This window comes from Temnothorax longispinosus, unplaced genomic scaffold, assembly GCF_030848805.1.
Source record: "Temnothorax longispinosus isolate EJ_2023e unplaced genomic scaffold, Tlon_JGU_v1 HiC_scaffold_31, whole genome shotgun sequence".
NCBI lineage: Eukaryota > Metazoa > Arthropoda > Insecta > Hymenoptera > Formicidae > Temnothorax > Temnothorax longispinosus.
The window spans coordinates 165,975-178,601 of record NW_027270132.1 but is presented as its reverse complement, the minus strand read 5'-3'; the positions used below and the strand labels follow the sequence as shown (position 1 = coordinate 178,601).

Below are 12,627 nucleotides of genomic sequence, written 5' to 3'. Positions count from 1 at the left end.
AATATTATATTTTTTAATTTATGTGTATTAGCCTTTGTTTTTTAAGAGAAGATAATGAAGAAATTTTTAACTATTTTATAGTATTAAACACTTTTTTAGATTTAGATATAATTCTTTAGAAATATGCATAAACTATGATTCGACAGTCAGGTTTGAAGATTTATGATTTTATTAAGAGCAATCGGAAATTTTTAAAATACGACTAGTTTTCTTGAAACCATAATTAAAATTTACGATAATCTTATTTAGAAGGTAGCATCACTTAAAAGTGCCAAAAACATAAGAAAAAATTAAAAAATGATTAAAATGTGTTGACATACAGTAATGAGAAAAAAGCACAAATATAATTATTTGTAGTCTATATGTATGGATATATTACAATATATATATTTGTTATATTTAACATTTATAATTATTTGAATTAGTTAGATTAGAATTAAATTTTTAGTTATAAATTTTTGTACAAAAATATAATTCTAATCTAATCAATATCCAAACTATTTTATAAATATATCTATGCTCATAAAATTCTTGAAAGTTACATAAACATTTTATTTAATAATTATTTAAAAGAGAAATAAAAAGAGTATTGCGCGCACTTATTTTCTGTACCTACTATGAATTATTTTAATTATTGCTATAATTTCGATGTGTGTATTTTACAGATTAATATGTTGTTCTCATTTATTTAGTAGCACAAAAATGTGGGTAACGATAACTTGCTTTGCCGCTGTGTCTCATATTTGTGAATTGTATTCTCAAATCAAGAGACACGATAGTCTCGTGCCAAGTTCACATGCTGGTGTGTAGAACTGAGGAGAGACACGTACGTAGTACTCTCTATTTACGCGAGCTGTTTAGATAATTGGAGATCATGTTTTCATACAAGGGGACAATCTCAATCCTTTAATATATTAAAAATTTATTGCAAGATTCAAGGGTTTAAGGATTGTCCCCTTGTTAGCAACGGCTGATCCGATTGAGTTCTAACTAATTGAATTAATAGCTGGTGTTCAAATTATATAAAGAATAATAATGTAAAATTTACAAATCTGGTTTGTTTATAAATTAATATATATTAAGAAAAGTTGTTATATTTGATTTTACTGAACAACTGCAAATTGGTGCTAGTTTTTTTTATATCAAATCTCTTGTACGGCAGAGAGCGCGAATACTTGGCACACTTCTTTATCTTTATTAAAAGGATAATTTTGTTATATTTTACAGCCTATTAATTTCTTTGTTCGCGGTGGCTATTATAAAAGAAAATTTAATAAGCTTTATAAAAATTAATAACAATAGTAATCATATTTCAAAAATCTAAACTTAATATATTAAATAGTACTTACAGAAGAGTGAAATGCTTAATCAATATTGATCTAAAAATAAATATTATTACCATAAAATAGAATTTTTATAGTTAATGCAAATTGTTCATTATTATTTATTGCTGGGATTTATATTCCCACGTTTTCCAATTAATAGAATTAATGTATAGACATTTAATATATATATATAATGTAGGTATATCAATTTAATAAAATTATTAATAAATAATAATCTAACAAAAGTTTTTACAAAAGACAAAATACGCCAGGTTGTTTAAAATGTAAATAGAAATGGAGGAGAGATCATATAGAGATATTGTGTTCGTAATAAATTAGTCAGATCGAGACATGTTAGATGGCGATACGAGCGTCGTCTTGTGTGTTCCCGCGCGATCTGCGCTGGACGCATCGTAATTTGAATAAAGTATTGTATTGCGCGTGCGCTAGGAGGAAGCGTGCGATCCTACGACGAACGGTCGAGCATTCGTTTCCGGGCGTTGGTCGAGGTAACAACGTGCTCGTGCTTGAGACGTACCGGTGTTAGAATATTCGAGAAGCGAGAATCGTAGCATTGACAAATACCGATTATCGTCTAAACGACGTGACTTCTGATATCTGCTACCTGTATAGCAGCTCTGTTCAACGATAAACAGACCTTACGAAGTATACGCTACGAGATTATACCGGCTCAGAGACAGACCACGCCTTTATAACTGCGTGCAAAGAAGGAAGGACGATCCGCCATTACCGTATCGTCGTATCTCACAAAGGAACAACCGCTGTTAAACGACTTGAGATAATGATGGTCTATCAGAAAGAGGACAATAGATTCTTTGTTTAAGAATCTATCAAACAAACAGAGATTTCTTCAGTCTAAAGGTAACGATTAGAATTCTGAAAACCATAGATCCTTATCGGTTATCGAGAGTCACTCGTATTCTCGAGTGTTACGACGGATTAATATTCCCGTCTCTTCATAGTGATCTTGGTTACAGATTTCGTGAAAAGTAAAGGAGACTAACGTTCTCACATAACGATGCCTATTGTCTGCCGACAAACATGACTTAACATATAAAGATAAAATCTATTCGAATCTGAGCTCAGTAAATTCTTAGAGTGATTAGTTTAAGGTTGCAACCGATACATATATGATAATCTTCTTACTTCAACATGTAATTAATTAAAAGCCACGAGAAATTGTAGTCATTTTGACTGAGACATACTTTAACTTTGTATAAAATTACTCGCTTTATTATATTCATTATTTTTGTCAGAATTATTTAGCTTTATATGTATATTATTACAATCCTGCGCATATTAGCGTATATTATATTAGCTTCGTCGAGAAATATGCAAGATTGAAACGGTTATTGGTAAAATAATTATAAATGGATACGTCTTTCATTACAAAGAAACAAAAAAGAAGATATATAGATATATATATAAAAGGTGATGTATAATATTATGCATAATATTTTGCATATTATCAACTATATTCAGAGTTTGTTGAATACTTCCGAAGATATTAGCATTATAAGTAGACTGAAATTACATCACATAGTTTAATACGACGTATCAATCTATCCATTCCATGTTCTTTATTACTATGTATTTATGCTTCTTTACTTTGAGTGATTATTTACTTTATTTTGTGTATTATCTGTTTCATACGAACGGTCTAATTACAGGAACATAATACGAAGTAAGCTATATTATAGTCTTACAAATACTAATTGAAGTTACATCCAGTCCTGAGAAAGATGAAAAGAATATTACTTCTTTGAGAAATCAACCTTCGGAAGTTATTATATGATCTGACTATTGTGAAGCGTATTTGATTGAGCAAACTAACACAAGACCATTCGTTTGAGACGTATTATATCTTCTATGACTTGCTATTTGTGTTATATGTATTAATTCAAACCACTTAAAGGAAATTCACTTTGGAATACTTAATTGTATGTTACAATATATGATCTCTCCCTCGAAGAATAAATTGTATGTGTCGTTTCATCTATTCCTAAAATCTCAAGCCTAGGCTCCTGCGCGAGCTTGTACGAAACACAGGTACATAAAACAAACTAAAGTATATATGTGAATTTTGGAAAAAGTAGATGTTTTAAGAATTAACTTTGTCAGAAACAGACATAAGATTAATGCAACCACAAGTACATAATTATATACTATCAATGTTATAATCTAAATATTACAATTTTTTATTATACTACCCACATATAGGGGTAAGAATTATTTATTTTTCTCATTTACACTTTGTTATGTCAATTCGTTGGTTCTCTGTACATATTATGTATATATTAGTTAGTAATTAAAAAACGCTTAAATATCCAGGTGAGAATTTGAGGAAAAACTTAACATTGTGCGTGTGCGTGTGCGTGCGCGTGCGTGTGCGCGTACAATAGCCGTAAGAGAATGCAGTAAGACGTAAGCAGTAAGCTATTGACCAACCACGTTCGATTATTCTTGAATTGTAAAAATCCCATTAGTCAATAGCTTACTGCTTACGGCTATTGTAGATGGCCTTTTACACGATTAAGGACCATATTTTCAATTCTCTTTTATCGATAAAAGCGCGCATTTATTTCCCAGTGAACACAATGCAACATGTAACGTACAGGTTAGTTGTAATTTCCTACTCAACAATATAAATGCAATGTAACACGTGTGTTATATTGTTGAGTAGGAAATTACAACTAACCTGTACGTTACATGTTGCATTGTGTTCACTGGGTTCTGAAATGCTATAGTTCATATTACATATACTGTAGCTCAGAAATAAAAGCGCGCTTTTATCGCTAAAAGAGAGTTAAGAATATAGGTCTAAAGTCTAAAGTTCTTGGATACTTGCCGCTTCTATCCTTGTTTGATGACAAATGATGACGTCAGAAGAAGCGAGTACTCAGGAGCCTTAAAGTACGCAAAAAAAATGAAGAAAGGAGCTCGAAGTCAATTATATATAAAAAATAAAAGAAAATTAAAAACAACTTATTTTTGTCACGTGAAGGTGTCAACTGACAATAATATATTTGCTGAATTTTACAGTTTATACATATAAAATATAAAAGGTAGAGAGCGAGAAGAGGTGCAATAGTAATTCGTATCAATTAGTTAATAAGAAACTGTAAATAATGAAAATGTATGTAATAATAATCTTTGTAAGTATTATTTAATTGCAGCTACTGGAGCTATTATAGCATTATATATATTTTTAAAATCGGGAAGGCTATTCTGGCGGGATGTATTTTGGCGGCGGTGCAGGCACATATGGGGGTTGTGCAGGCATGTACGCAGGTGATGTGGGGGGTGCAAGCACATACGCGGGTTCTCTTATTTGATGACTCCTAGACTCTCCGGGTCTAATGCGGCCAGCACCAAGTAGTGCACACTTATTCGAGCTTGATGGAGCTCGTGCGTCATTAATAGAAGAAGCGGCTGGTGCGGGCATCATGGGCAGTGCGAGCACTGCGGGCGGTATGGGCGGTACGGGCGGTGTGGGCACCATGGGCGATGCGGGCGGTGTGGGCACCATGGGCGATGCGGGCGGTGCAGGCACTGTGGGCGATGCGGGCACCATGGTCGAGAGCAATGGAGCGTGACGCGGGCCCTGCGGGCGACGCATAGGCCGGTATTCATAATCAGATCTTATTTCAAGACCGTCTTAAGTAATATCTTAAGATGCTAATACGGCTCTGTGATTGGTTAATAACATCTTAAGATTGTACTTAAGACGGTCTTAAATATAAGAACCGACTATGAATACCGGCCATAGTATACCGGCCGCGATGGAATATGCGCTAGATGCGCGTACATTCTGCCGGCGTACCGACGCTGCCTCTGGAACGCCCGACGCATCCAATGAGACAGATACTGGAAACAATTTAAATATATATATTTATATGCATATGTATATAAATTATTACTATTAGTATAGTATTACTATTGTATGCATGCGTAAATCAGTAATATAACGAAAAACGAAACGAATGAATAAATATATTATATTGAGGTGTATTGTACTTACTGTACGTGACACGTAGAGCTCTCCTTGTAGTGATATGCATCGTGGCCGTGGCCGTGTTATCATCGTCTTATTTTCTGATGACGGTTTCATCGCTGTCGCTATCCTCGTTCCTGCATCTTGTACTCGCTGTAACGGTGCCGCTGTTGCCGTCAGACGCTGTCTTGGTGGTGACAGCGTCGTGATATCAACGATAGTATATACCCTTTACTTTTTGCTGTAAAGAAACAGTAAAATAATTTGTGTATTGGTATATAATATCATAATTATTATAATGTATGTTAATATTATATGTATACATACATTTTCGAGCTTTCGTTCTCCGCGACAATGTAACTGAACGCGATCGGAAGATTCGGAAGTCGGAATTGTTGGAACTGAAATAAGAAATAGGGGATAGGAGACACGAGATTAGGTACTCGAGACTTGTCGAGACTCGAGATGCGAGCGGGCTACTCGTCGTTAACATTAAAAAATGAACATCTCGTACTCGTACGCGGGAACTTTCGATGATGTGTTTGTGTGTTCCATGTTTATCACATCTTCTTTTTGGTTAGTAATTCACAGACAAAAAGATTCACGAATCTTACGCGACACTGCTGATTCACAGATTTATGCATTTATAGCTTTTTTTTTAAGAATTTGTAGTATTTTTAGGTCTGTTTTCTATTACTGCACTGCTGAACTAGTGCACACTCGGCACACTGGCGCAATAAGTTGGAGTGAGACAAGTATATTTTGTAAATTTTGTTCCACTCTAAAGTGCTCTTCACACTACGTATCGCGGACGCGGATCGGATTGAGATTGCGGATCGTAATCTAGCCAATCATGGACGAGCAGCTCATCTGTGATTGGCTGATATCCGATCCGCGATCCGTAATCCCAATCCGATCCGCGTCCGCGATACGTAGTGTGACACGGGCATAACTTATTGCACCAGTGTGGATTTTAGTTCAACAGCGCAGCAATAGAAAACAGACCTATTTATTGCAGATTCATATATTTGGCGATGACTATAGTTTTCGTTATTAAGAAAGAAAGACGTTGTATCTTATGTTATTATAAAAATCATGTTGTAGTCATACGTATCTTACAAGGGGACAACCAATCCTTTAAGGTCTATCCAGACAAACTTGCGTCTTGCATAGGTGCATAACCATATGCATAAAGAAACGGATTGGTCTATTTCCTTATGCACATATGTACCTATGAATCAATCAATTTTATGCTTACGCATTATGTGCCTGCACCTGCATTGCCTGCATATATGCCTGCGTTATGCAGAAGTGTGTGCTCCCCGCTTAAGAACCAACTATGATTAAGTTTACGCGAGCGTTATTTCTGTAGTAACTTACGATAATTCCTTCGCGTAAACGGGATTTTGTAGTAACTTTACGATAATTTATTCCGCGTAAACGAGTGATATATCGTAAGTTACTACAAAAGTAACGCTCGCGTAAACGTAGTATATGAATACCGGCCTAAATGGGTTTAAGGATTGATTTGACCCCTTGTTAGCAACAACTGATCCGATTGAGTTCTAAGTTCTAACTAACTGAATTAATAGCTCAAATTATATATTTATAATAAAATGCTCAAATATTATATAAGGAATAATAATGTAATGTGAATTATTATTATTATTATTATAAAAATGTACAAATCTGGTTTTTTAAATAAATTAATATATATTAAGTAAAATTGTTATATTTGATTTTACTGACAACTCTGCAAAGCAGAGATACAGCCTATTGATAAGCTTTATAAAAATTAATAACTATATCTAAAATTCACACACACACACACACACACACACACACACACACACACACACACACACACACACACACACACACACACATATATATTGGTTTATTAAAGATATCTTTGAATTGACTTTACAAAATTGCAAAATTCTTTTACACGATTAAATCCCATGTTCTCAACTCTCTTTTATCGATAAACGCATTTATTTTTCAATGCTATAGTTCATGTACACTACAGCATCTCAGAAATAAAAGCGCGTTTTTATCGCTAAGGCTGCGTTCGCTTTGGGTGCTTTCGTTGCATCACTCATCTTTTTTCAACATGTAATGAGCAATAAAGATAGACTGACGCTTTCAGCTCGAAAGCGCCCAAAACGAACGCAGCCGAATACCGGCCTAAAGAGAGTTGAGAATATAGGCAAGGCTCCTGAATACTCGCCGCTTCTATCCTTGAGTACGCAAAAAAATGAAGGAAGAAGCTCGAAGTCGAGTATATATCAAAAATAAAAGAAAATTAAAAATATCACTTATTTATGTCACGTGAAGATGTCAGTTGACAATATTTGCTGAATTTTACAGTTTATATGTAACATATAAAAGGTATTATAGAGAGCGAGAAAAAGTGTGATATAATAATTCGTACCAATAAATTAGTCAATAAGAAACTGTAAATAATGTACAATAAGTGTATGTAATACTCTTCGTATTACTTTAATTGCTACTGAAGCTAATAAAGATCTATCTCGTTACTCGCTCATTCGCTCACACATACACACATTCTCTCTCTCTCTCTCTCTCTCTCTTTCTCTCTCTCTCATTTTAATTTTAAGGTATAACTAGGTATAAACACAATGTTTTTACATATATATTCTTTTATATATATATATTCTTAATATATATTTTATAATATAATATATATTATATTTTTAATATAGTGATATATATTTTTTTTAAAATCGGTAAAGCCATCCTTGCAGCACTGTGTATCCAGGCATGTACCCTGGCGGCGGTGCAGGCACATATGGAGGCAGTGCAGGCATATACATAGGTGGTGTGGGCGGTGCAGGCATATATGCAGGCAATGCAGCTGCAGGCACATACGCAGGTGATGTGGGCGGTACAGATACATTCGCAGGTTGTCCTATTTGATGACTCCTAGACTCCCCGGGTCTAATACGGCCAGCACCAAGTAGTGCACGCCTATTCGAGCTCGGTGGAACTGGTGCGCCATTAATAGAAGAAGCGGGTAGTGCGAGTGGTGCGGGTGGTGCACGCGGTGCGGGCACTGCAGGCGACGCATAGTACACCGGCCGCGGTGGAATATACGCTGGTTGCGCATACATTCTAGCGTACTTTGCCATCTTCTTCCGCTGCCTCTGGAGCGTCCGACGCATCCAATGAGACAGATACTGGAAAAAATTTTATCATAATTTATTTATATATGTACATAATATTACTATTATATGCATGCGTGTGTATGTGCGTATATACATGCGTGCGTAAGTAAATCAACAATATAACTAAACGAATAAATAAATAAATAAATAAATAAATAAATAAATAAATAAATAAATAAATAAATAAATAAATAAATATTATATTGAGATGTATTGTAAGTACTTACTTTACGTGACACGTCCTGCTCTCTTTGTGGTGAGCTATGTCGTGGCCGTGGCGGCGACGGTGCTATCATCATCTCATTTTCTGATGATGACGACGATGGTGGTGCCGCTGTTGCCGTCGGACACTGTTTTGGCACATCAACGATAGCACCTTTGCTTTTTGCTGTAAAGAAACAGTAAAATAATTTGTGTAATGGTATATATATAATATATCATAATTATTATAATATATATTAATATTATATGTATACATACATTTTCGAGTCTTCATTCTCCCCGACAACGTGATCCCGTGATCGGAAGATTCGGAAGTCGGAACTGGAATAGGAGATGTGAAACGCGAGACGCGAGACCGATAGACGAAGAGTGCAGAGGACTACCCGTCGTTAACAAATGAACATCTCGTACGCGGGAAACTTTCGATGAAATGTGTGTGTGTGTGTGTGTGTGTGTGTGTGTGTGTGTGTGTGTGTGTGTGTGTGTGTGTGTGTTTCGTGTTTCGTGTTTATCCACGGCCGTCTAGGGAAATAAAGACGGCCCGGACGGCCGTGATTTATCACATCTTCTTTCTATTACTACTACTACGTTTACGCGAGCGTTACTTCTGTAGTAACTTACGATAATTCCTTCGCGTAAATGGGATTTTGTAGTAACTTACGATAATTTACTCCGCGTAAACGAGTGATATATTAGTCGTAAGTTACTACAGAAGTAACGCTCGCGTAAACGTAGTATAGTTAAATTTACACACAAAAGACTCATGAAATCTTACGCGATTTCACTGCTGATACACAGACTTTAATGCATTAATTACAGCTTTTCGTTTGTAAACAGACAGGAATTTCCATTATTGCAGGTTCATAATAGCGACAACTATTATAAACTCGTTTTCAGTTATTAAGAAAGAAAGACATTATTGTATCTTATTCTTATATTATTACTGCAAATTTTATTATTTAGTATAATATATATTTTGGCATATTTTAATTTTATTTACATTTTAAATATAATATTTTTATATAATTATATATAGATTATTATAAATGGAAAAGATATATGTCTCAAATTATGTAAAGATTATATATATATATCTTTTTATTTCTCTTTAATCCTTTAATTATTATAAACATTAATTAATTGTCAAAATATTTATTAAATCTTTTATATTTATTTGAGTTTGGATACTATTTTATAAAAAATTTGTATTTAAGCTTCTGTCTAATAAAAAGGATATATATTTGCAATCATAAAAGATTTCTACTGTACAATTTTTTAGAAATGTTATTTAAATTTCTAATATTCAGATAATTATATAATGTTAAATTAAAAAGTATATCGTTTCTTTTTTTTCTCTAAAGTGAAAAGAAAAAGACGAAAGGTGAACCGCCGCGTGCAAGATCATCTAAAAAAAGAATAGGCTTACACAGTACTTATCTTATCACCCAATAAAGATGGCGGAACTTGAAAAATTGGCTGAAAAAGATCAAAGATGTCATATGTTCTTACCATAGAATTATTATGTATTATTATTGTGTATTTATATTATGTATTATTATGTATTGTTATGTATTATTATTATTACTCCATCTCAACATTCTCGACAGTTTCTTTCTGGGGGCCTATTATGTATCTTTTCACGAGCTGAAAATGCGAAAAGTGAACAGATTTACTAGATTTCGACCAATGAAATCGTGGATACTCTAGTAAATTCTCTCACTTTTCGCATTTTCGTCGTGAAAATATACGTAATAGGCTGATCTCCGCATATATCTCGGCCCTCGACAAATCAAAGTGCCTCTACGTTGGAAACTCCCGCACAATAGTGCCAACATTTCGAAACTTTTATCGCGCCCGAATCCCTGAATAGTCGTTCGCCATATCGAATCTAACCTGAAAATCAAGTGTCAATTGTCATTACAAGAAGAAGAAAACAAGAAGAAAGAGAAAAAATCGTGGGCATATGTCAGGATTATCAGAACTCAGACGTCAGTCTGGTTAAACTTGTGACGATGCTGTCTCAGTGATTTTTCACGATAATTAATACTATACGCGCAAAGCGTATGCATTTTACAATATTCAATACTGTATTGCCATTAGCAGTCTACAAACATAGATGAAAGATGCTCTTGAATTTTTGCGATCCTCGCTTATGCCCAGAAATTAAATGCAGTGCTGTTAGCACGGACGGATACGAAGTGACCAATTTGATAAGCGACTCCGGCAAAGGGTATCTGGCGTATTCCTGCATCAAACCACCGATTCACATAGACATCACGTTTCTTTGCAACGTGTCGCTCAATCATGTATTGATCTGGCCAGCCGTCGGATCGCAGAAGTCGTCGGGCTTTCAGCTTTCCTCCAGGAACACCAACGACAACAACATCCCGTATACCTTGTTATCCAGTGGGTTTTTGGGTCCCCACGATGCTGGATTGTTGTTTTATTCGGGCGACATTGACCCCGCAGGAATCTCTACGCCAGCAAATTTTTCGAGACGTTATATTAAAACTTCTATGAGACACCTAACTAAGTACGCTCACGTTTTACGTATAACAATATGTAAAACGGTAAATTCAGTGCCAGCATTGGGAAAGATTGAAGTATGGGGAACGGTATCTCCACGCTGTGGGAAAGATGTTGTAGCAAGCGTGCATACTTTATGGGCCAAACGTCAAGCTCCGGCGCCATTGCATGTAACTGAATTTAAAACTGACACTACTTCTATAGACACCAGAGACAACAGGTATACATAATTATAATAACAGGTGTATATGATTATAAATTATGTGATATGTTGTATACCTACTATTAACTGTTAATTAACATACGTGTTTTTCATACATATGCAGACTGAAGAATGATGCAACTTTGGAAGTTCCCGAAAGCTTCCTAGATTCCATTACATGGGAATTAATGACTCAACCAGTTATACTACCCAGTGGTAATGTAATAGATCAGACGACGTTAGAGAAACATGAAAAAAATGAAGCAATTTGGGGTAGACCGTTATCAGATCCATTCACGGGCTTGGGATTTAATGACAACCGTAGACCAGTCATGGCGACCGCGCTCAAGTCAAGAATTGACAAATTTCTACTGGACAACAGCAATCGGAATGAGGTAAAGAGAATGCCAAGAGTCTTAGGTCGTGATCCAGCTTCAGCTATAGCGGGAGACAGAAGAATAATTGAAGTACCAAAGTGTGTATTACATAAGAATTCGTTAAAAAGGACTGCTGAAGATATTAAACCAAGTGTCAAACAGATAACAGATAACAATTCGCAGTGTATAAAGAGATATTGCCACAAACTGCCGATAGCAGTTATGCCTAAACGACCCACTGCCTGTGCTATAACAAAACCAAAACAGCTCACAAAGATTTCAGCTTCTTCCAAATTAGCACATAATTCTCAAAACCAGAACAGGGATGATAAATTAGATTTACTGTTATCCAATAGGAAACACTTTAGCACACCAGAAAAAATGGAGTTACATAATATATCTAACACATGTGATTGCTGTAAAAATAGTATTTTTTATAGGCTTCCATGTAAACACGTGATATGTCGAAAAGTATTATTATTATCTGTTAAAAATAGCCAGTGTAAATCTTGTGGATTTTCTTATAAGTCGAGCGAAATTGAACGGATTCATGACAATACTCTAAATAGATAACAATACGAGTATAATATAAATTAATAAACATTATAAATTAGTATGACTCAATTTTTTATATGCATTTATTATATGCCAGATTTTGTCCACAGTATGCAAAATATATTATTGTATGTAACACACATGAATTGTTAGATCAATATTACACAATTCACGACAATTTCAGTGATAGTAGAATTGCTCACAATGTTTTGGCACA

General features: G+C 34.8%; 2 protein-coding genes and 2 long non-coding RNA genes across 4 annotated transcripts; 2 read left to right on the top strand and 2 right to left on the bottom strand.

Moving 5' to 3' along the window:
* The first annotated feature begins 1,604 nt into the window (after window positions 1-1,604).
* On the top strand, window positions 1,605-5,230 carry LOC139824269 (uncharacterized). The gene is made up of 3 exons (XR_011735060.1): window positions 1,605-2,207; window positions 2,324-4,967; window positions 5,116-5,230. It is a non-coding gene; the product is annotated as an uncharacterized lncRNA (long non-coding RNA).
* LOC139824270 (uncharacterized) lies at window positions 4,747-6,019 on the bottom strand. The gene is made up of 4 exons (XR_011735061.1): window positions 5,855-6,019; window positions 5,668-5,741; window positions 5,368-5,581; window positions 4,747-5,213 (listed from the first exon to the last, which is right to left on the bottom strand). It is a non-coding gene; the product is annotated as an uncharacterized lncRNA (long non-coding RNA).
* Window positions 6,020-8,007: 1,988 nt separating this feature from the next.
* LOC139824258 (uncharacterized) lies at window positions 8,008-9,162 on the bottom strand. Its single transcript, XM_071796773.1, has 3 exons — window positions 9,009-9,162; window positions 8,756-8,916; window positions 8,008-8,540 (listed from the first exon to the last, which is right to left on the bottom strand). The coding sequence occupies exons 1-3, from the start codon at window positions 9,022-9,024 to the stop codon at window positions 8,082-8,084; spliced, it is 636 nt and encodes a 211-aa protein (XP_071652874.1). The 5' UTR covers window positions 9,025-9,162; the 3' UTR covers window positions 8,008-8,081.
* Window positions 9,163-10,620: 1,458 nt separating this feature from the next.
* On the top strand, window positions 10,621-12,468 carry LOC139824257 (RING finger protein 37). Its single transcript, XM_071796772.1, has 2 exons — window positions 10,621-11,496; window positions 11,603-12,468. The coding sequence occupies exons 1-2, from the start codon at window positions 10,874-10,876 to the stop codon at window positions 12,426-12,428; spliced, it is 1,449 nt and encodes a 482-aa protein (XP_071652873.1). The 5' UTR covers window positions 10,621-10,873; the 3' UTR covers window positions 12,429-12,468.
* Window positions 12,469-12,627: the final 159 nt, after the last annotated feature.